The sequence below is a fragment of the Neopelma chrysocephalum genome, unplaced genomic scaffold (assembly GCF_003984885.1).
Source record: "Neopelma chrysocephalum unplaced genomic scaffold, ASM398488v2 Primary Assembly neopelma1_95b, whole genome shotgun sequence".
Classification (NCBI taxonomy): Eukaryota; Metazoa; Chordata; class Aves; order Passeriformes; family Pipridae; genus Neopelma; species Neopelma chrysocephalum.
The window spans coordinates 1,300,026-1,324,152 of NW_020897758.1; the positions used below are offsets into that span (position 1 = coordinate 1,300,026).

Below are 24,127 nucleotides of genomic sequence, written 5' to 3' on the forward strand. Positions count from 1 at the left end.
GGCTCAGCTCTGTCCCTGTCCCCGGCACTGCCCGGGCTCAGCTCTGTCCCTGTCCCCGGCACTGCCCGGGCTCAGCTCTGTCTCTGTCCCTGTCCCTGTCGGGGCCGCTCCTCTGAGCACGGACGCCGGGGGCGGGGCCAGTAGCGGGGGCGGGGCCACGTGCCCACTTAAGCCCCGCCCGTCACCGCCCCAGCCCCGCCCCGCTCGTGCCGCGCGGGGGCCGCCGGGAGCGCGCCCTTCCCATGGTGCCCCGCGGCGGCTGAATGGGGCAGAGCCAAGATGGCGGCGGGCGCGGCCCCGGCGGGCGGAGGGGCCCTGTTCGAGTGCCCGAGCTGGTGAGAGGGGCCGGGCGGGGCGCGGGCCGTGCCCCCGGGGCCACCGAGCCGGGGCGGGGCCGGCGGGGGCTGGGCAGGAGCGCGGCCCTGCGGGGGCCGCTGTCGGCAGCGCTGCGGGCCCTGCCCGCGGGACCGGGGCTGTTCCCGGGGCTCGGACGGAACACGCGGTGTGGTACAAATTAAATATCCTACTCAGGGGATGTGTCCGGTGCGGGGAATCTGCCAGCTTGAAACCAGCCCTGGTCATTTACTGTATTGAGTTAAGGGGTCAGGGCTGAATGAAGTGTTGGAGAAGCACCGGGCCTGTGAATTCGGCGGGCGGGGGGCCGTGGAAGGGAGGGATCCCTGAAATCCCCCGACCTGCGCTCCTGCCGGGAGCAGAGCCTGGATCAGGGTCCCGTCGCTCGTTTGCTTTGGGTGTTTTCGGTGCATCACGGAAGCGACCTCGCTCCGCGGTCTCTGGGTGCCCGAGCGGGGCGGGCGCGGTTGTGTTTTGAATGGCCCGGACAATGACACACCATCGCACCCGAGAGCGGGAGCCGCTCAGTGCCAGCCCGCCCTGCCCTGCCCACAGCCCTGGTACCTCAGTGCCCTGGGACAGTGCCCCGTGCGTGCACACAGAGCAAGCACGCTTTCTAATTTTGACCTGGTTTGTAAGTGCCTGCTTTAGGTGGTAAAGCCATTTAACCCTCTCGTGGAAAAGAATTCCTCATGTATTTTAGGATCTTGTTTGTGCTGAACATATGCAACAACAAACATCTACATGAGGCAGGATGGTGTTCCATAAGGTGATGACACAATAGAGTAGATAAAGCCAAAAATTATTCTGGATATTCAACTTGAAATTTGAAGTATCATCTGTTTTATTTTTCTCTTAGTGTTTTTATACAACAGTGATTACAACATGTTTTATATTCCCTGGTAAATTGGAATGTCTTGTGCCTTTGAAAGCTGTAGATGGAACAGCTTGTGAAATGCTTGGTCTCAGTGGCTTGTATGGTATTGCAGAAAGATTCCTAAAGAAATCCCATCTGAAGGGGAGGCTTGGAATACCTGTACCTGTGAGGGCCTCCCCAGGTACCTGTTTTGTGGCTTTAGCTGCAGCAGGGCAGGGTCTGACAGAGCTCCCCGCTGCCCTGGTGTGGTTCTGGAGCACAGTGTGTGTGCTGAATGAGAAATGGGATCCAGGAGATGATCCAAGCCAGGGGGGCAGAGCCGAGCAGGAAGGGGGGCATGTTTGGGTGCCTCTTTTATTCTGACAGTTCTAAGATTTTTGGTAATGTGGGTTTTGCAACCTGAATGTCCTTTTACACTAATAATCCAAAATCCTTCTTGGGTGCAGCAAAGCTCTTGTTGGACTCTCTCCTTATACATTCTAAGGAAGCTCTTTGTTTTCCCTCAGACTTCTGCACATTGTAATAGTTTCAGAGACCGAGTTTGGTCCAGCTGACCCTGTGTTTGTACATGTGTAATACAGGAGTGCCTGATAAAACTTGATCTTGTCCAACTGGCACATGTAGACATGGCAGCTAATATTGGTGAAAGATTTGTGTGAAAAAAATTAACATTTTCCCTTAATGCTTCTTTTGAAATGGGTAAGCTGTTGTTTCCTGAGTGTAAAAACAACAAAGTAAACGAGCAGTAAGCCGGCCTGGAGAACTTCCAGTCAGTGTGTGTGTTCTGTGAACCCAGGATGAGAAGTGTTGGGTCTTTGTGGCTGGTGCTATCCACGGCCTCCCCCTCTAGGAGCGAGGAGCTCTCCTATCAGGGATTGATTTATTTCTGCTTTATCTTTACAGTCTGCAAAACAAGTAGAATATATTTCGTGTTAAAGCTTTGGATGCTTTCTACTGACGTTTACTGAACTGAGGATTCCAGCTCATGGTTTAAAAGTGTCTGTTCCTTTCAGAGCAAACCAAAGCACACACAGGTATGATGTGGAATCAGTGATGGGCCTTTCACAGGTGGGATTCTCCAGAGTAGGGAGGTTTGCAGTAGCAGGCTTGGACCAATAATGGGGTCATTCAAAGCTCTGACTTAATGGAAGGTCTTAGTGCAAATGTGTCCTGCAGGAAACCTGGTCTCACCCAAGCACCAAAAAGTCTCCTGCAGAGGCAGCACTGCAGTTCTTCGTACCAAGAGCTTTGGGTGACCAAGAGCACGGAGCTGCAGAGAGTCTTCCTGGCCAGTAGCAGCTTCTTCTGTAGTGAATTTTCTTCAGTCTCATGGACCTGTATGAAAATCAAAATCACAGGCTTTACCTGTCTATTTTTCTGCCTCTAATGGAAGTTGGCTGGGGTCTGTGAACACCAATCATGTGACAAGTATATCTTAGATATAATCAAAAGGAATAGTTTATTTCCTTGCCTTTAAATTGTTCCCCATGCTTTTGGGGTTTGCCTCCATCATTGTACCTCTTCCCTAACGTGGATAGTGTTTGAGTACCCCGTTTCCAGAAAAGACTTCTGCACCGAAATTCACAGCTTTTATCAGGCTTAACTTGTGGCTTTGATTTAGTTTTTGTGCTGTTATACGTTATTCTTTGTAGTCCATAAAATACTTGTTCTTTCTTTCCTTGTGTTTCCAGCAGTTAAACTTGTTCAAGACAGATAAAAAACAGTGGTTCCATCTGAATAGTGCTTGCTGATGGCAGAACTTGTTTATGCCTGTACTGTAACTGCTCCATACATATTACAGATTTGAGCTGTGCATTTACAGGTGGAATAAAGATGTTGCCAGTACTTCCTATGCATTAAAATTTAGCCATAATATGAGATTAAAAAATGTCTTTAGACAACAATTACATATCCTAGTTTTATTAAGAGTTTTGCAAACCTTCTGGGATGGTTTTAGAGGGTAAAAGTGACTTCTGTGAGGTGCAAATTATCTGATGTGTAGGTCTGAAGTACACCAGATGTTTGATGGATACTGTCTGCCTCTCCTTTTGTCCTGGTGTAATTTGCATTTGGAATTCTGAATTTCTTTACTCTGTCTTGACACGCCAGTAGTGGGGATGTCAGGCTTGTCCTGGAATGGCACATTTTGAAATAGTTTGTTTTAAAAGTAGCAATTGTTTCTCCAGTTTCCTTGAGCCAACAACTGACTATTCCTGGCAATGCTTTTACGCAGATTTCTGGAGAAGATGAGCTCCAGAGTTCTGAAAATTCCACCCTGTCCTTGAAGTCAGGCATGAAGGTGTGTACAGTAGTCACAGAGGGCACAGTTTTAGGGTGTGGCTAAATTAAGGTTCTGAGTCCATGTTTAGACACCCAGCGAATTGACCTAATTTTGAACTAACACAACAGAATTAAAGCTGTCCTGTCTATGTCCTTAATAGCTGCAACTCAGAATTTCTCTTGGTGACTTCTCAGTGTTGCTGCAGAGTTTCAGCTGGATGTGGGTGTTGTAACCCTGCTGGCATGTCAGCATTGAACCTTTGTCTTGGGGAGGAGATCCTGCCAGCTGATTTGTGAAACTTCAGTGCTGTTACTGGCCGTTGTAGCCACCATCACATCCCAGAGTGTTAATGGCCTTGTCCTCCTTTTCCAAAACGGTTTCTCATTGTTACTCAATATGTTCCTTGCAGGCTTGACCTTAGCTTGGGCTTCTCTTTCTCTTTTTGATCGTCTGCCCCTCCTATTTCCCATTGCTCTGTAATTCTGCAGTGGAGGGTTTGCCATCAAGGGCAGCAATAATCTGTTCAGTTCCTCTCAGAACCATCCAGACATACGGCACAGAGACGTGGCCTGGCTGTGGAGCATGAGGTGGTGAAAGCAAAGAAACACATTTTTCTGCTTCTGGTACAAAAGAAAGATTTCTTTGCTTGTAGCTGTTTTAATCTTTTAAAAACCTGTGCTGGAATTTGTTTTTGTTCAGTGGTATCCCTTGTAAATATTTAATTACTGATTGTTGTAAGCAGTTGATGTCTTCTATAAGGCCAGCAAATCCATGGATGGAGCTGCTGTGGGAAAATCTGAGCATCACCTGCTCGACTGTGTAGGGAAGGGACTAATTATTCATGGCAGGAAAGCAGAGGTGCTGTGTCTGCCAAAGCCTGACCGTCAGATGGGCCGGCTCTCCTCAAGACTGTTGCTTACAGGACACACAGGAAACAATCATTTTAGGAAGCAATAGAGGGATTCATACAAGAACCATGAATTTATAGGGAATTGACTTTGAGGAGGTAATAACAGTTGAATAGTCTGTGGGCTGACCCTGTTAGTGTTGGGGTTTTTTATTAATTACCTTGACAAAAGCAACCACAACACTCATTGGTGACATAAGTGTGGTCAGCATAGAGGCCAGAGAATTATCCAGTCCTTTTGGTATAATATGAAGACCAGAACTGTAAAAACAAGATAAAGTGCAGAAGCGTATGATGGAAAATGGGGACTAAGAACAACAACTACTTCAAACCATAAAGTAACTATTCAGAAGTAAAAGGACACAAGTTTATATTCAGAAATAAAGGGAACAGATACACGAGTATGTCAGCTGAGCACAGGGTGACCCTCAGTCACCAGTAACACAACTGTTCAAAAATTAGTGAAAAGATTTAATACTGTACCTGATATGTAATAATTTGGGGCAATCCCAAGCACATACACAGGCTGGGTGGAGAATGGATGCAGAGCAGCCCTGAGGAGAAGGACTTGGGGGTGTTGGTTGATGAGATGCTCAACATGCCCTGGCCACGTCCACTGGCAGCCCACAAACCCTTCCTGTGCTGGGCTGATCCCACAGTGGGGGCAGCAGGGGAGGGGGGGATTCTGCCCCTCTGCCCTGTTTTCATGGGACCCCACCTGCAGTGCTGCCTCCAGCTCCAGGGCCCCCAACATAGGGAGGACTTGGAGCTGCTGGAGAGAGTCCAGAGAAGGCCGTGGTGACAGTCTGAGGGCTGGAGCCCCTCTGCTCTGGAGCCAGGCTGGGAGAGCTGGGGATGTTCACCTGGAGAAGGCTCTGTGGAGACCTTAGAGCCCTTTCCAGGGCCTAAAGGGGCTCCAGGAGAGCTGGAGAGGGACCTGGGAGAAGGAATGGAGGGACAAGACAAGGGGGAATGGCTTTCCACTGACATAGGGCAGGGATAGATGGGATATTGGGAAGGAATTCTTGGCTGTGAGAGTGGGGAGGCCCTGGCACAGGTTGCCACAGAGAAGCTGTGGCTGCCCCATCCCTGAAAGTGTCCAAGGCCAGGTTGGAGCAACCTGGGCTAGTGGGAGGTGTCCCTGCCCATGGCAGGGAGTGGAACAAGATGAGCTTTGAGGTCCCTTCCAACCCAAACCAGTCAGGGATTCTGTGTGTGAGGTAGAGAAGTGTCAGTGCTGTTGTAGAAGGTGCTCATGAAAATGTGTAGTCTGTGTTAATCGTACTTATTAAAGCTTATCTGTACTTCAAAAAGGAATTTTTTTTTTATAATTGAAGAGAAAAAACAAGAAACATAAGAATGGAAATTAAAGGATTTGATCAAAAAATGATTATGGAAATCAAGCTGTCAGAATAACAAAGCTTTGGAATGACTTCCTGGTAGGCATAAAGGTTACAGTCCTGTCTTCCTCTGATTTCTACAGGTAAATTACAGTGCCAGTATACCTGTTCTCAGTCTGAAAATGTAGGAATAATCTTATGAAATAATTGTTGCGTTGTTGCTCACCACTTAATACTCATTTTCCTATTTAATTCAGTGCCATTTGAATTAATTTTTTGATATCGTAATACCTGTAATTCTCTCTAATAGAATATTTATGGCCTTGCTCTCAGAAATTAAATTTTGTGTACAATTTCCAAATTTCCCTGTGTTCTGCGGAGACTTTGTTCCTGAATAAGTAATGAAGGGAACCAGAGTGAGCCAGTAAAATCTAGTTCTGTGTGGAACTGCATTTGTAACAAGAAAAGGTGCACAGTGCCAAGGTAAAGTTGGGCAAGTGCTTTAATCCAAGGGGAATGCTTTGTTTGGTCAAAGCAGCCACGTTTCTCATCAGAAATCTTCCATAAAACAATGCATTTTTTTCTACATTCAGGAAGGGTCTGTAATATCCAGTCTGAACCACAATCTTTTTAAACTTTGTTTCTTACAACTGGAAGTTTAGCCAGAATAATGCTTCTAAGAGCAGAGGAAGTTGTCTCCTAAGCAGGCTCCAGTGCTGGCCTGGGCTCAGCTCCTGTGGTGTGTGTTGTGCTCTGAGAAGGGCACAGCACTCGTTTCCATTGCCAGTGCACACGATCCCCAACAACTTTGTGATCAACCAACATCTCGGTGAGAGGAGGATTTTATTTATTCTGATTTCTTTCTGTAGAGAAGAGCATAAAACCAGCTGAAATCATTGGAAACAACAGCTCAGAGGGTTTCCTGTCACACTGTGCATCGGCCTGAAGTATCCCATCCTCTTTTGTGCTTTGGCCATCAGGCACAAAGGATTTGGGGAGCTGAAGACACTGTCTGAGTGATCATGTTTAACAGCTAACACCAGACCTAATCTCCACAAGTTTTCTAAGTTTTCTTTGTTAAAATAAAATTTTATTCTACCACACCGAGTGACGGTGCAAATGATGCAAATGTTGGAAAAGGCACTCAGATCCAGGGCTGTTTTCAGTCCAGGACTCCTTGCATCTGGTGTTTCAGGCAACAGTGAATACTCTAGTTTTGTCACATTCATCGAGGGGATGTGACAAAACATCCCAGTGGTTATCATCCCAGTGCCCTTCTCAGCAAGAGAACCAGAACTAATACAGCATTCAAGCTGTTAAAACATTATGCATTTGTGGTTTCTTCCTTCTGGTGTTCGCTTTGTCAGCTCTTGAGGAGAGTTCCTCTGGTTCCTTCTGAACATGATCACGATGGCTCTGGATCTTTTCTGAGACGCAATAAGGAGCCTGGAGCTTGTGTTGTGTATGCATGGTTCAGGTGGTGTTTGTCAGCGGGAACTTGCACTCAGCAGTACCAATTCCCAACCCAGGAAGCTTCTCAAACATCTCATTCAGTATCATGAGATTCGTTTGTAGCGTTTGAATCTGATTTGAGTTTCCTGCATAACTGTTGTCCTGAGTGATTTTCCTCGTTTGTTTATTGGCTCTTTCAGACTGTCTATAAACAAAGCAGAGCCTTGCAGAGCCCTCCTGTTTCCTGACTCTAAATCATTTACGTTCCCTCCTGGTCTAGTGTTTCTTTTCCCCACCACACACCTTAATTTCCATAAGACTATTTCATATTTTTGCCAAAAGCTTTTTTTTTAAATGCCAGTCTGCTGTACAGAAGCCTTGTTTACATCTTCCCACTTGTCTTCAGTAATTCTGGTGCCTGGCTGAAGCCACTTGAGGTTTGCAGTTTGTCATTCTTTTTATCAGTTCTTAAGAACTTTCTGACACTTCTTTGAGTTCCTTGGACTCATAGTGAAGAAAATCTCTGATGCGGTATGTCCTGATCCAGAGAATTCCTTTAATGATAGTGTCCATGGCCATGTTTTCAGTGCCAGTCAGCTCCGTGAATTTTCTGGAAGGCTTCACTTCTCCCTGGAAGCTTTGGTGATTCAGGGGGTGGCCTGAGCATGCTGTGTCTCCATTAAACTCAGTCAACTAGTGACCGGCAGTAGGTTCCCAGGTGTTACTTCCAGGTCACTTGCAGGATGCTGCTCTGTGGAGGCAGGAGATTTTCAGGCACTGGGGACTGTGATGCACTGTCTGGAGGGTACAGAACAGCTGCTTGTGTCCATTTTTAAATGTGCTGGAGCAGAGTTGTGATGGGAGAGCACTGGGCTTGGGGCAGTGCTGAGGGCTGTCCCTGTGTCGTCTATGGAGGGGACAGTCTGCTGACCTCAAGTAATTCTTCATCCTTCAGAACAATGTAGGAAAATTAGTTTAGTGGATATTTTAGCACATTAGTTAGTGGAAGAGGATTTTTTCTTTTAATATTGGAAATAAGATGGAAAAAACTGCTTTCCTGTAACAGCACAGGGCCAGCTTTCTAACAAACTTTCTTCTAGTAGATTTTCGTGAGAGATTTCCTTTCATGTTTTACTCCTTGATCCACGAGGTGAGATGTGTGATGAGGCAGAGCATGTGAGGGGTGGCTGATAGTTCCAAATCCAGCCATTACTTCTGATCTTTGGTGTCTCTGGAACTAATTAGTTTAGAATTTAAAACTGGAAAATCTTTCTACTTGAGTTTGTTTTCATGGTATCATAATCAGTATTTACAGCCTTCCTGTGTTCAGTGTTTTGCAGGAGTGGGTAGATAGGGGAAATACTGCCTACAAAGGATTCTCAGTCCGAAAGAAGCCAGAGAATAGGTATGTTTTTCAAGCAGTTTAATTCATAGCTGAAGACACTACCTTGTGCTACTGCTGGGCTTGTTTTATGAGTTCAAAATAAGTTGAAGGTAAAGGCAGAGTAAAAATAACAGCAAGGGTGAAAGTAAAAATAGAGGTGGCAATGAAAAATCAGAGCTGATATATGCCAAAAGATGACCGTCAGACAGGAGTCAACTTACAGAAGAGGACAATAGTTGTACTACAGCACTTGGGAGCTCTTCTGTGACCTGTCAGGTACAGGGAGGGCGTAGCTAAAATGTGTGTTGGGACAGACTGACCATTGAGTATCCAGGAAGAGATCACTGAAAGGAAAAGCAGAGGCCAGGCTGAATAAGAAGTAGGCTTACTTGTAGAATGACTTTGTTGAGAGGTTTAACCATGTGGAAAGAAAAAACAAAGGTTGGGGAAGTAGCTGTTGTTTGATTAGAGTAAGGCAACCATGTGAAAATTATCAGACGTTGTGTTGCAGAGTAACCAGAACTTGGCAGTTTCAGAGGACTGGGGAAAAACAAGTTCTCCAGTGTTGAGGGGCAGAAAGAGGAAACAGTGAGAAGTGGACACGAATCCATGAAAGGAACCTGTCTGTCAGTGCAGACTGAGCGCTGAGATCTGCAGGGAGCACCGGAGGAGACAGCAGTGCTCAGGTGTAGCCTGGCTGTAAGATCCTGGAGTAGTGCTTAAGAGGAGGCAGTTCCCTGACTGGTCCCCCACACCACCATAATCGTGTTTGTAGAAGCAGTCACCACTTCAGCAGATAGTCCTGGAGCTTTGCAGTTTCTGCTTTTGCTGCTGCCATTTGTTCATCCATCAGTATTAACCATGTGCTCGTTAGGGTGGTATATCCACAGTCGTAGAGAAGGGCCTGGCAAGAAAACTTGTCCAAGTCCCAACTACCAGATTCAGAAAGGGACAGAGAGGTCTGGGCAGGCTGATGTAATGGATTGGGAGCAGCAAAGGAAAATGCTTGGAAAAGAAATGAAGTAGCAATAACAGAAGACTGTGTTGTATTAAGTTTCTGAGGAGAACTGACCTGGGGTCACAGAAGAAACCATCACATTTTAAGGCACATCCCAGAAATGTGAATATCTGTATTTAACCCCCTCAAACAACTTCAGTTACCAGTTACCTTCAGTTACCTTTTTTTCTTCTCCAGCCACCCTGAGAACGTGGCTGCCCACTGTCACTGTTTCCTGGGCTGGCTCCATGCAGGGAGCAGAATGGGAATGTGATCTCTCTGGAGTTCCTCAGAAGGGCAGTGGTGCAGCTGAGAACTGGGTCACTGCTGCTGCCTACCCAGAAAGCTGGTCCAGCCTCAGAGACAAACTGCAGAGTGTTATCCATGAGGAAGTACTAGAGATGCAGACTTTGAGAGATCTGAGCGGAAAAAGAGCCTTTGCTGCCAAGAGCCAAAGATCCCGTGTGGTGCAGGGCAGGGTGTTGGTACCATGAGGGTGTCATGGGTTTGAGAACTGCAAACGCCCAGGACACTTCTGCTGATCCCCGTGGGTTCTCCCATGTGCTGGCATTTTGCTGTGCCCTGCTGAGTCCCACAGGCTCTGTGCTGCGTTTCCAGGTGGGAATAATGCTGGCTGACAGGTGAATCTGCCCTCAGGAGGTGAGCAGGGAGGAGCTGTAGGGCTGGGGGAGCTGAGCTGCTGTTGGGGTGGAACATGGTGGGAGAGGATTGTGCTGCTGTCCCCTGGTGGGGCCCATCTGGTACCAGAGTCTGTTCTGTGCCATCACAGGTGAGCCTGGAGGAACTCTGGCAATTGGACAACACCTTTATAATATTACAGGTGTGTGCAGAGACCTTTTGGGGGTTTTTGCCATTACCAGTAGTGGAGGGGAAGGGTGGTAGAAATTCCTGTTCCCCTCAGAAGCCAAGGGTAGAGATGTGCTGTTTTGAAGGTGACATGAGAAAAGAGAGCCCTTGAACAAACAGTCCCAGCCTACCCCCTTCTCTAGCTGTTAGTCTCTTCCTGCCTTACATCAAGTTCTCTCAGGAGCTGCTCTCTTGTGTAAATCAACTGGTTTCCACCTGGAGAGGTAAAGCTTGAGATGCCTCACATCCTGTTACCTTCACTCTTCCCATAAAAATTCTTGGTTTAAGTGTTTTCAGAAGGAATCTGCAGGGAGGAAAAGAAAATTATGGGATTTTCGTATTTTCCCCGAAATACTTCTGCTTACATTTGTGTAGGTTTGGTCTGAGCTCAAATAGAGTTTTAGCTCCAACACTAATAAACTTTTTATTAAATGTTTTGATACTATATTTTGCCTTTCTTTATTTTCCAGGGCAGGAAAACCACCACCTGGCTTACACCTGGATGTAGTCAAAGGAGACAAACTCATTGAGGTATGGAAATCGAGTTTGATGGATTTGGTGTGTCATGTACATAGGCACCAGCAGTAGAACATTTCCCAGCATCTTCCACACTTACTCATAAGTATTTCCTTTCTCTCTCGTATTCATTATTTTCAAATTAGTTTGTTTTGCTCTGAAACTTCAGAATGAAGTGACTTTTCCCTTGCCTGTGCTTTAAGGCAGCCTCATGCCATGCAGGGCTTTCACCGTTTATCTCCCAATTAACTGCACTGACTGAAGGGATACAGCACTGCAGGGCTCAGCAAGCAGTGACACAATTATTGAACATCAAACCTGCCCTAGTAAGAGAGACAAAAAATAAAATGTTTGTAAGGGAGACTCCATACTTTGCAGAGCCTGATTTCTTCCAAACTTCATTTTGGACCAAAGTTGACACTTTCTTCCCTATAGGAGGTGCCAGACTGCAGCAGAAGGCACATTGTCCTAGGAACTTCAAGAGCAGGAATTGAATAACATGGTCAAGAAATCTCAAATACAGAAGAGTAAAAGTAAAAGCTCTTCCCTTTGTACCACTTGTTTTGAGAAACCTGTCTGGTCAGTTAATTTTTTATTTTATAGTAAGGTTAACCAGGCACCCTGTATCTTGTAGGAGTGCTGCCCTGTCCTACAGTATGAAACACAGTTGGATTTTTCCTCCCACATTCAGGATCTGTGAACATCACAGATACAGCAAGTTAACTTTATTACAGCAGAGGAATTTGTCTATTGTGCACCGCCTCATTCTCTATTTCACAGTTTGTCTTATGTCACACTTAATGAATAAAGAAAAGTTTCTAACAGGATTGACAGAGAGGACCCAAACCAGTGCATGTATTTTAGCTGCGGAGAGACTCCTGACTTGCAGTTGGCTAAAACAGAAATTTTTCTGGCCAGGAAAACTTTGCAAAGCTGAGCCAACTTTTCTGAACAAAAATTGGAAAAGTAAGAAACCAGTGTTAGATCAAGATTTAGGTAGCTTAAAATCTTTGCTGGTATTTAGCGTATGCTACCACAGAAGCATGAGACAGTATTAAGTGTTCCTTCTGGTGTCTAGCAGCACAGATTTACTGTTTGCAATTTGGTTGAGTTACCAGTATATGCTTTGCATAGGAAAGCAGACAGAGATGTCACAAATAGGTGTCTCACAAATAAACTTGTGTTTTCTCAGGCCAGAAACCAGTAAAATGAGGCTTTTCTTTATAGTCCGTTGCTGTTTTGAGAGAGTGCTCTTACTCTGGATTTAAAGACAAGAAATTGGCAAAGCCAATCTTGACCTGAGAGATCTTCGTTCAGCATTAATTGGAAAGGAGATAGATACTGGCACACACGTACTGCACATTCAGAGAGCTCCTTTGTCCTACAGGATGTGGCTGAGCTGGTTCATACCAGGACTCCAGGACTCTCCTTCACCAACACTGTGGCTCTCAAACCCTTTGCATTGCGCTTGTCTTGGAACCCTGGGCCGTGTTTTCGGCCTCTCCTGCCTCTGTTACGTGTTCAGAATCATGTTCGAGCTCAGAGAGCTGCAGCAGGATTGTTTCTGAGCTCAGCCTTCTCAATGCCACACACCTGCTTGTGCAGCTGCTTTGGGCCTTGCACTGTGTACAGGTGATGGCTTCAGTCCTCTAGTCTGTGGTGGTTGCCTGAAACAAGGTCCTGTGTGTGTGCATGGGAACTGTGCAGCAAATGAGCAGCACTTGGATGTGATCGATGTGTTTCCCTGCTCGGTACAGCTGGCAAAGAGTTCTCCAGTTTTGTCTCTCGTGGCAGCCAGCAGTAGCCAAGGAAGAGAGTTGTTAAATCCCGTGGGTTACGGAGCACTTGGTACTAACCGAGCCATCGGTGTCCCAGCCTCGTGCCGAGGCCTGAGGGTCACCCTGTGATCGCTGGGTCTGCAAAGTGCAACAGCAAAACAAGCCATGCAGTGTTTAAGCTCAGTGTGTGAAGGAAGACACTGGGTTATAGCTCAGAGGCACAGAACATTTTGGAAACATTATCTTGAAGTAAAGTCAATAGAATTATTTTCTCTGATGGTGATTTGTTGCATTTCCAATTTATGAATTTGTGTCTTTGCAAAACTCTCGAAGTGCTGTCCAGTCAGGGACAGGTTTGTGTGTTTGTGTGTAACAGGTGCAAATGAAAACTTATAAGATGCTTTTGGTGTCAAAGAATTCTTGTGGGCAAGAATAAGAAATTGTTTGGCCAATTTTTATGATACTTGAAAGCTTGAGATAACTGCTTGTGGAGCTGAGCACTGTTTGTGGAGGAATGAATCAGCTTCTGAAGATCCACTTGTTCTTATCAGAGCTGTGTTTACACAGGGCTTTTTTTCAAATTCACAATGAAAGGAAAAGTTAGTGCTCATCTTTCTTACAACATGGAATCATAGAATTCCTTAGTGCGAAGGTGTTGAGCATGGGAAGAGTCAGGTGCTGATCTAAATGAGTAAGGAACTGTGGAATATGGGACATAAATCCAATGCTGGGAAGCTGAATCCTCAGAGAACCTAACCAGGCTTCCTCAAAAGATGTGTTGTAACAAACAGTTATGGTGTTCTCGGATCAATAGCTGGATGAAACAAGTCTGATCCCAAGAGAAAATATCAGTAAGACTCATGGAACAATGGTTAAGGCTTGCAGGGAAAAGCCTCGAAAGGGCACACTGGTGTGTAGAGTGTACGGGGAGGAGGTGGATGGATCTATTTACAGATGGGATAAAAAAAGTAAAATAAAATTCAACCAGAAAAGATGGAGGAGACCATGTACTTGTTTAAGCTCTTCATCAGTGGCTTATACTTTCTGGTTAACTCTGAGGGGTCTTGTGAAAACCAGCGTTTGTAAAGAGACAGAAAGTGATGATAAAGTGCCCAGGTCAGGGCAGAACCCAGAAGACTCAATATAGTGATTTCTCATGGTTTTAATCTTAATCAGATTATTACACTGAGGCTTTGAGGTGTGTTGCTCTGCACCAAACACAGAAGGATTCGGGGGAGACACCTGCATGTTTTACATGTCCCAGCTGGAGGAAAATCACTTACATTTTGCATTTGCACCTCATTTGTCATGAGACCATGTAGTTGCGGGTGAATTGCCAATTAAGCTGTGATTGCTGGTTTATCAAATGACATGTGGACTCACAAACAAAACTTTTTTTACGGTGTAAGCCTAAGTATTGGCACTCTTGTGGATTTTCTGCCAGTTTGTGGATCACTGAGGAGGCTGATGAAGTTGTCATTCTTTCTAGCTGTTTGTTTTCATGGAACTGCTTGAAATTTAATATCTTGTAGTGCTGGTTGAAATTGGCCAGAAGTTGAGAAGTTATTTGATTTAATAGATGTCAAGAACTGATAGATACACACACTTTGATCACCTAAATACTGTTATTTTACGAAAGCAGGACAAAATATGTGAGTCGGTAGATTTTATAAAGCATTCACTGTCATGAACTGGTGCTCATGTACCTTGAGCTGCTGAAGAATAAGATCTTTAACTAAGGGACCAATTAATTGTAAATCATCCTGATGTATACAAGTGTGGAGTCAGATTGTTCAATTAATTCTTCTAGTGACCTAAAAGAGTGAATAAACATACAGAAATAAATTAAATGCTTATTACTGAATACCAGATGGTGAGAACTTGCAGCGTTGGGGCTGATAGATGTTCAGCAGAACACTCGAAAATCCAACCTGGAAAATAGAGCAATTGGGGAAAAATTGGGGAAAAAACAGTGGGGAAGTGACGTGACTGTAGCGGTGCTAAAGCCTTGAAGTTCATAGTTGGTGGGCAGATAAGTAGATGCGACTTTGCAAGGTGACCTGTAGTAGAAGCTGCAAATAAGGCAGAGGAGTATAAATACTGTGTCTTAATTCAAGCTGTCTCCTTATTTTCTGTATGACTTGGTGGTGCCACAGAATGAGGAACTCTCAGGGTGGTCGTTGTGACAATCTGTCTGACAGCTCAGAAAAGCCCCAGACCAGCCACCTGGACCTACTCAGATACACTGGCTTTTGTAGCTGAGCACGTGGTTTGTACCTGGCAGAACTGAGGAGCAAACACCTGCTGACTGGAATGGTGCTGCCAGAGAGGGGGATCCTCAGCATCAGCCACCCCACTGCCTGTAACCCACAGCTTCCCTGGAGCAGCTGGGACACCCGTCTGACCAAAGGCACACTGAACCAGGCCACTCAAACAGGGAAAGATTAACACAGGAAAAAAAGCTTTTGCAGCCTGAAAACTTGGCTCAGATGTGTGGCAGTGAGACTGAGGAGAGGATAGAGGCACTGGGAATGGAGGGAGAAATCCATGTGCTCAAGAAGGCAGAATGCTAGTTCATCTCAGACCGGTTCATGAGGTTTTCTGATGGAAAATGTATCCTCAGCATTCTTTGATGATGCTGTTGAAACGTGTGGGCTTTGTTAAATGTTTCAAAAAGCAGGAGAAGCCTGTTAACAGATGTATAACGCACTGCCAACCTTTACCTTGTCCAGCTGGAGCAGGAAAATATAGATTAGATGAAGTTCTTGAGAGCCAGGGAGAAGGTTCTCCACCTGCCCTGTTCAGGTACTGTAGCATTCAGGTGCAAGAAGTTCCCTCAGCAACATGGTCTGGTAATGGAAATACTACAGGACTTTATCAATGTGTCCCTCACTTTATAGAGATGGTTTATGGAACTTATATTAAGGTTTGTAAGATCTTGTTTGAAGAAGAGATTAGAACTAGGATGAATAAAGAAGAAATGCCTAAAATTAATGGTTTACTTGAATAGACTAATATGGATTCTGATCACAGCACATATTCAGTATAGTTTTGCATCTTTATACCAGAGGTCTGGAAACTCCTGCAGGTCCAGTTCTGTACAGAAGTATAATTTTGATGTTGTGTATCAGACCAGAGATCACTGAGCGTGGGTTCCTGCCTTGGACAGGGCCCAAGGTCAGCAATCAAGGAATGTGTTAAAATCTTTGGGTGCAGATGTGAGACAGAATCTCTTGTGTGAGTCTCGTGATTTGAAGAGGCTGTCTTGTGTTGGCTGGTAAAGAAGGAAATAACTGGGACTCTCACACATTCATCTGTTCTGATTTTACAAAGAGCAGATTTGATTTTCTGTATTTAACAGTACCAGACTAAACTGAAATATTGATGAGCTGTTGATGCTTCATTTTGAATTTGCTCTGTTTATTCATGTTCTTGAATTTTTTCAGGAAGATCCAAAAGATTCTAGGAGTCTAATATGCTTCTCTGTTTGACATTCTACTCAGAAACTCATCATTGATGAGAAGAAATACTATCTCTTTGGGAGAAATCCTGATCTGTGCGATTTTACCATTGACCACCAGTCTTGCTCTCGGGTCCATGCTGCCTTGGTCTATCACAAACATCTCAAGAGGGTTTTCCTCATAGATCTGAACAGCAGTAAGTAGTGTGGCATTTAACCAGACAGAAGTGTGATATTTCAGTGCTTAAACATTCTGAATCTGAGACACTTTTTCCTTTCCCGCTGTTGTTTGCACTGTGTGGACAGATGGATATAATCGGAATTTGCGTCCTAGGGAGAGATGGGCAAGAGTTAGAGCAAAGGAGTGTTTGCTCCAGTCAGCTTACATCTGCCTTACTGGTTATTTAAAACATTTCTAGATTCTTTAAGAGGCAAAAGGAGAGGAGGAAAGCGACTTGGCCTTCACAATTTTAGCAAATCCTTCTCTTGGGTGTTTTCCCAAGGTCTGAAACCTGTCATGTGGTTTTTTCCACTGTCTAGACATAGTACATTGGGACCTGCAGGAATACAGAAAGTAAAGGGTGTTTGTAATCGATTTCCATGACTTTTTGAGGACTTCTGGTGTGTGTTATCTCAGTGTGTGAGATGATGGGTAGAATGTACATAGCTGATGCTCTCAGCAGTCCCTCAGTGCCTTGTACCTCGGAACAGTTGTTACAGTTTCTGAGATCCTCAAACTGGAGCTGGAATACAGTGAGCCCAGTCTGGTGACTAACAGACTATTTTGCATTTTGACGCCCTCAGCACATGGCACGTTCCTGGGTCACATCCGCCTGGAAGCCCACAAACCCCAGCAGATCCCCATCGACTCCACGGTGTCGTTCGGAGCCTCCACCCGCGCGTACACCCTGCGCGAGAAGCCGCAGACGCTGCCGTCGGCAGTGAAGGGGGATGAGAAGATGGGTGGTGAGGATGAGGAGCTCAAGGGGCTGCTGGGCCTGCCTGAGGAGGAGACAGAACTGGATGTGAGTACGGTGGCACACTGTGCCTCAGTGACATTTCCAGCTAGGTCAGCATTCCCTGCTTGTTTGCTTAAAATCGTGGAATCATTTAGGTTGGAAAAGACCTTTAAGATCATCAAGTCCAACCGTAAATCTGACACTGCCAAGCTGTTACAACTCACCCCTGTAGGCGAGGGTTCTTGTTAATAGATCCCTTGGGGCAGGTTAGAGTGAAATGACACCGAATGACTGGTGTTTATAAATACATATATATGTAGGGTTTATTTTAGAACAATTGGCTTGCAATGGAAAGGAGGTCTGGAGCTGTTTGGGTTATTATTGTCTATAATAATATAGCTAAATAAAAGCATAAAAATAACACTCAAGAAAATATAAAAGGAAAAGATAGAAAGGATAAGAGCAGAAAGGTCTCACCACCTATGGATCCAGTGATGAAACTTGATCGTTGCAATTTTGATGTCCATTGGCTGAAGTGATGGTCATAGACTTGATCTGTTGGGGATGGGGGAAGCCCTTGAAACACAAAATCCAATGGGTTAATGTAGGCTTAGGTTTACATGGGAATGCCCAGGTAACTCCCCTGGGGGGGGATTTGTTTTACATTGTCTGTTGCAAGCCTGTGGATCTGTTGCAACGCTGTGGATCATGAACAGTCCTCTGGTGGAAGGTCCCAGAAAAGTGCCCTGGGGGCACTTCGGGGGTCTTTGATGGTTTATGACACCTTGCAAGACATGACAGCTGCCTCTCACATCAGCATATTTGAGCCAGTAATGCCTCATCAGAAGGGATGAAAATCTTCAGGCCCAGGTGTGAATGTCCCAATATCTCCCCCAGAGAGGGAGGGGAGTTTTCACCCCTGAGCCAATTGTGTAAGGAAGGACATTGCCATGATAAAAAGCGCTATCCCACCTCACAGGATGTGCTTCTTTTCAGCCTATTCCCTTAACTGTCTCAAAGCCCAACTTGTCCCCTATGGTGGTGGATGTTCATCCCCTCTGCCCCTGGGCTGTTCCCTTGCAACATCATCAGCAAAGCACCTGCTGCTTTTGCAAATGGCCAATTGTTTGAGCCATTAAACATTACCATTTCAGTCCCTCACACAGGCCCATCCCTAAACCGTGTCCTTAAGTGCCACATCTACATGTGTTTTAAATACCTCCAGGGATGGTGCCTGAACTACTTCCCTAGGTAATACTTCCTTAGGTTCAGTTTCTTAATTTCTTGGCCATGAAGATAATCTGAGATGTTTCTGCTGACAGATACACCTAAAGCATCTCGTCTGCCATGATAAACCTGTGATCGTGTTGCTTCCCAGAATCAGGGACATAATAATCTTAATATCCCAGTGGTCATCTCACTAAGGCTTGCCAGGGCAGACATGCTTCAGGTCGGGTGGTTTCCCACATTTTTCCCGTTGTCCGATACCTGTGGGAGAAAGCAGTGTCTGTGGCATTCACAGGATTGTGGATGTTGGAAGGAAACTCTTAGAATCATCAACCAGCTCAAGCAGAGCCAGCTGGAGCGACTGCCCAGGATTGTGCTCAGTTCTGAATCTCTCTGCAGAGACCCCGCAGCCTCTCGGGGCAGCTCACTGCAGCCCTGAAGCTCTGCTTCTTCCTTGGGGTCTGAAGTTGAAACTAAACAGTGTCCTGTGATCTTCTGATGTGCACAGTCACATGATTAAATCAGATTTCATACATTAGTTGCTTAAACTCTTTTGTCTCCAAATTTGCCATTAGAACCTGACAGAGTTTAATACAGCCCACAACAAGAGGATCTCCACGCTGACCATTGAGGAAGGGAACTTGGACATCCAGAGGCCAAAGAGGAAACGGAAGAACTCCAGAGTGACGTTCAGTGATGACGATGAGATCATCAATCCGGGTAAGGACTTTGCTTTAATATTTAGTTGATGCTCTTCAGGACCTCCTTCTTGTATTCTCATAGGGATTCCTCATGGCTACATATGGATAAAGCAGTCAATATTTGGGATCAGCTATTTCAGAGAAGCTGCCACATGTCTCACTGAAGTCTTTGACCTCTCTCCTTTCTTCTGTTGTACCTGTAAAGTAATTGTGTGATCTGTGCAGGATGGGGACATCACACTCGGCTTCATTGCTCATATTTTGTCAGATATGGGAAAAATGTCATGGGTCCAAAAGGAGGAAGGTTTACATTTTTTGCCTTCTTTAGAATCTAAATGGGAATGGAACTTGTTTGTTTTCCTTTGTCCCCTAATGCTTTCCTTACCTGTTGCCTCCAGGGTATCTGTCTCCAGCTCAGAGGGTCTTTGCTACTTGTCTGCACATCTGAACCAAGTCATCCTCAATCCTCATTCAAACTGATGCATCTGAACACATATCCAATTCCAAATTAGTCTTTTTTTCTCCTTTAGCTGTTCTGTATTAATGGCATTCCTATCAATGATACTTTATATGGATACTATTCCTGTTAATAAAAGTAGCTAATTATTGAGCCGGCATTTTGAAATATGGTGTGGAGGTGGTTCCATTGGCACAGTAGAGCACCCAGAGTGACCGTTTTGGTTTATAAGATGGTGCAGTTCAGTGCTCAGAACATCCTAATATAAATGCCAGTCATTCACATTGCAAAAAAAAAGATAATTTTTCCAGACTTTCAGGAACTTACATTGACTGCTTCTGACTCCTCCTTCAAGGCCCCCAAGGACTTTGGGGACTGGCTGTTGTGCCTTTAGCATGTGCAGTGAGTGCCTTGTCAGCAGCAGCTTTCAGCCCAAACTTCAGCCTGTGTGATCCCAAACGGCCCATCCAGCTGCTCTCCTTCCCATTCTTCATTTGAGGGAAAGCATTCCTTACCAAGATGCCTGATGAGCCACCTGGAGACAAAGCCACTGGGTGTCCCCTGAGCCCCATTCTTTATTTGGTCCCACTTGTGCTTACTGGGAAGTGCTGAAGTGCTGGCTTTGGGAGGAGAAGGTCCGTGTTCCGGTTTTCCACGTGGGTTGTGTTTTCCCTGTGCCCTCACTGAAGGCATTGCTGTTCTTGCTTTGCAGAGGATGTGGACCCGTCTGTGGGGCGGTTCCGGAACATGGTACAGACAGCAGTGGTCCCTGTAAAGGTACGGAGTGACTCCCCCGTTTCTCATTAACATGTTACATTGATGAACTCACTCTATGAATTGCACCTGAGAAACAGAACGTTCCAAAGTGGAAAGTGCTTCATTGTTAGGCAAAAGTGATGTCTGTGTTTCACAATTGTCTTTTTTTGCAAATTTGACCATTTCCCTTCAAACCCAGGTTTAGCTCTTTTCTTCAATAACACATGGGATCAGTGGTGAATTTTTTTTCCTCCCAAAAACAAACAGTTCACAGAAATTCGGTGCATTATTTCCAGACATCAGTTAAAATTGTGGGAAGTGTGGAAAATAGAAGGTAAAAACAAGAGGTTGTTTGTTTAAATACTGAGTGCTAAAGGTTTCATAAGGTTGTGTACTAGAACAAGCAGGTTTAGGCTTTGCTCCAAGATGAGTGTGTGTTGACGGTGCTCTAATTGGAATATGTGAAGAGGAGGGAAGATCTGCAAAGCTTCAGAGCAGCTGAGCCACTGTGTAACAGCAATTCCACTTGTTGCTGGTATAGACTAAATAACATCACATGGAGAAGGATACTTTTCCATAAGCCCAGACTGCTGGAGAAGATTCTAGTGATCAGGAGCAGAATTACCCAAATGATCTCGAAGTTGCAGTTTCTTTCTGTGGGGGAGGGCAGGTTTGTGTTATAACACTCTCAGGCACATGGTGGGATTGTTGGGGTGTCCTGTGCCGGGCCAGGAGTTGGACTGGATGAGTTGGACATGCTGGCTAAAGACCTACTCAGTCTTCATTCAGGACAAGCTCAAGACTGGCAGGAGTATAGAGATGCTGCAAGGTGCTCAGGCTTCATCTGAGTTACACCTGAGCTTCAGCTTCTGTCACCCTTCCTGCATTGTGCATCTTTAAGAGTTTATTATTGTGGTTGTCAGGGAAACCCAGAAGAAAACTTGTGGGACAAAGACTGGGACACTGTCTGTAAGCACTTTGTATGTGGCACATTTAGGTGCCTTTTTGGGGGGAAATAGCCTTGGCATCGAGTTTAAAGAGCTTGATGGTTTCATGCCTTTACAATAATTCTTTCACCACTTGTGCCCGCAGAAGAAGCGCCTGGAGAACGCGGGCTCGCTGCCCACGGACGACTCAGCATCCCGGCGCATGCAGAACTTCCCCTACAGCGGGGGCTTGTACGGGGGGCTGCCCCCCACCCACAACGAGGCGGGGCCGCAGTCGCACGGCGTGCACGGCACCGCGCTCATCGGGGGGCTGCCCATGCCCTACCCCAACCTCGCCCCCGACGTGGACTTGACTCCAGTTGTGCCCTCCACAGTGAACATGAACCCAGCTCCAAACCCGGCCGTCTTCAACCCCGAAGCTGTGAATGAACCCAAGAAGAAGAAATACGCCAAGGAGGCCTGGCCGGGCAAGAAGCCGACCCCATCCCTGCTGATCTGAGCGGGGCTGAGGGAGGGTGGGAGTCACCAACTCCACAAACTCTTCATGTGCGTCTTTTTAAAATTTCAGTGTTCTAACAGATGTAATACCAAGATTGGAGAAGTGAAATATCCTTTAAAGATCTGTCTTCAAACATTTTTATATGTCTGTTTAAAAAAAAAAATACAGCTCCCAGCTCCTTTTGAACCAAAATCCCTGCAGCCTTTTCTTAGCCACCACTGTCCCAGAGGTCTTTACACTGAGTTTGGGTCCGCCAGTCGAAGAGTCAGTCACACAGTTTCATTATCACTTATGGCATGGCCCTGCAGATCCATGTGTTTTGGTGAGGGGCTCGCTGTGGGTGACACTGTTCCTGCTGGACATGCTCACAGCAAATGTTTCTGGGGCCAAGCCTTGCAGAGTCCCATTGGTAGGAGTTGTAAAACTTCCGGAATATAGGTCAGCTTTTATTTTTTATATTTTCAGAACCCACCAATGTGGGGCATTCTCTTTTTATTATTATTATTTTTAGTTTCCCTACAGCTTGTTTTAATTTCCATGTAAAACACTAGAGCATCCCATGAGTCATAAGTTAAGATGGACAAGCAGTAGGTGGGTTCCTTAGCTTTGTTCCAGTGCTGCAGGGTGGGGGCTGTGGGATGGGTGCTGGGTGCACAGGTCAGAGTGTCTGATGGGGAGACAGACACTGTCTGCACTGTGCTGTGGTGCCAACAGCCCTGGTGACTCCCCTGGGATAACTCAGGGTGAGGTTAACACAGAGAACACTTTCTTTTACATTTGGTGGCCCTTAGTGTCATTTTTATTTGCAAATGGAACTTGTAAGCTTAGCGTATAAGAGATGCAACAGGACACAAAGCTGAGCAGTTGTCAGCAGAGCCAGAGGACTGGTTCCCTTCCACACCTAAACCCCCAATCTGCAAATATTTTGGCTGCTGGGAACAGCAGGTGAGGATCAAGTGCTACTGAGATCCAGAATAGGAATTCTCAGTAGAGATAATAAAGCAGTGCACAAGCTGGTTTCATAATACCACATTTTTTGATTCCTTCATCACTTTTTCCCATTGAATAAAATGAGAAGCTTGATGGGTTGTTGCTCCAGCCCTTCAGATCTGTGGGCTTAGATGTGAAAATTATTCACATGTTCAGACACTGTGGCTGTACTTTACACAAGGTAAGGCCGGAGCTCTGTTATTCTTAGGTTTGCTCTGGGGTTTTTGTAAACTCTCTAGTGCAGTTCAGCTACAAGTCACATTCCTTTGTTGTTTGGGGGATCCAGGAAATGTGCACCAAAATGAGAGCCTGCTCACTGTGTGCAGGACTGTGGCTACCTGGTGAAGTAGTGCTGGGGTGCTGGATCAGTACTGTGTTCCAGTGCAGGGGGGTGCTGGATAGTGCTGGAGCAGGGCTGTGTTCCAGTGGAGGGGGTGCTGGATGCACCAGACCCTTTTGGACAGATGCTCCAAAATCCAAGTGAGTTCTGCTCCATGATTGCTTCTCTCATGTCCCTGAGGTGAAGCTGAGCCGACAGCTGCCCCACTCACGAGAGCGATGGATTTAGAGACTGCTCCATTCCCTCCTTGCACCCTCTGTCCAGCTCACACTGTTCCATGGGTGGATTCAGCACCTGCTCTGTGATCCAGCTGTGCTGTTCTGTGTTTAGTTGCCATTGATGATTCAGCCCTCAGGTGTTTGTTCTGCTTCCCAGCACTCCCACAATGACTCTCCAAATCTTTCTCCCTTTAGTCTGGCCTGTAGGATTTTCGTTTCCCACCCAGTTGCTTTCTGAAGGCAACTCTTTAGGATAAGAATAGTCAGGGCAAACAAAAGTTGAACAAGTTTTCTTCTTCTTTTTCTGTTTTATTTTGGGGTTTTTTTGTCTGTTGGGGGGGTGGTTTCGATTTCTTTGCAAGTGGCTCTTTGCAAGATTTTTCTTGACAAGGGAAGCTTCACTGCTCGTTGTTTTTTAAAGCTCTTCTCCTCCCTGGCTCTGAACCAGCTCTCGTTATTTCAGAGCTTAGGGGCCACGGCTGGCCAGGAGGGGACAGGAACATCAAGGGGCTTTGTACAGACGTTTGTACACTTGTGTAATATGTAATAGGCCTTTTCACACTTCTGTTGAGCTTTTTACCTGTAACCTTTACTATGTTGTAAATTAAATGCGGATTTTGCCAGTTTGGAGTGTAGTGTGTTCGTTTCAGTCTGCACTGGTGCAGCTGAGGCTGCCCCTTATGCTGTGGCTCTTGGGAGGATCCTGCCATGGCAAAGTGCCCTTCTCCCTGCAGACCTTGTCCTTGGGCTGCCTCAGGCTGCAGCTCCTAAAGCTGCTCGTGACCCACTCTGCTGCCTCGTGCTGCACTTTGGCACATGA

At 45.8% G+C, this 24,127-nt stretch overlaps 1 protein-coding gene and 1 non-coding gene across 3 annotated transcripts; both read left to right on the forward strand.

Moving 5' to 3' along the window:
- The first annotated feature begins 223 nt into the window (after positions 1 to 223).
- PPP1R8 (protein phosphatase 1 regulatory subunit 8) lies at positions 224 to 23,930 on the forward strand. Of its 2 annotated transcripts, XM_027694009.1 has the most exons (7): positions 224 to 335; positions 10,930 to 10,990; positions 16,257 to 16,410; positions 17,018 to 17,238; positions 18,975 to 19,119; positions 20,270 to 20,334; positions 21,406 to 23,930. In XM_027694009.1, exons 1-7 carry the CDS (start codon positions 280 to 282, stop codon positions 21,757 to 21,759), a joined length of 1,056 nt encoding a protein of 351 aa, XP_027549810.1. In that variant the 5' UTR covers positions 224 to 279; the 3' UTR covers positions 21,760 to 23,930. The 2 variants fall into 2 exon arrangements, with proteins under 2 accessions (XP_027549810.1, XP_027549811.1); XM_027694010.1 differs by lacking the exons at positions 224 to 335; positions 16,257 to 16,410.
- Positions 12,815 to 12,979, forward strand: LOC113972718. The gene has a single exon (XR_003535978.1).
- Positions 23,931 to 24,127: the final 197 nt, after the last annotated feature.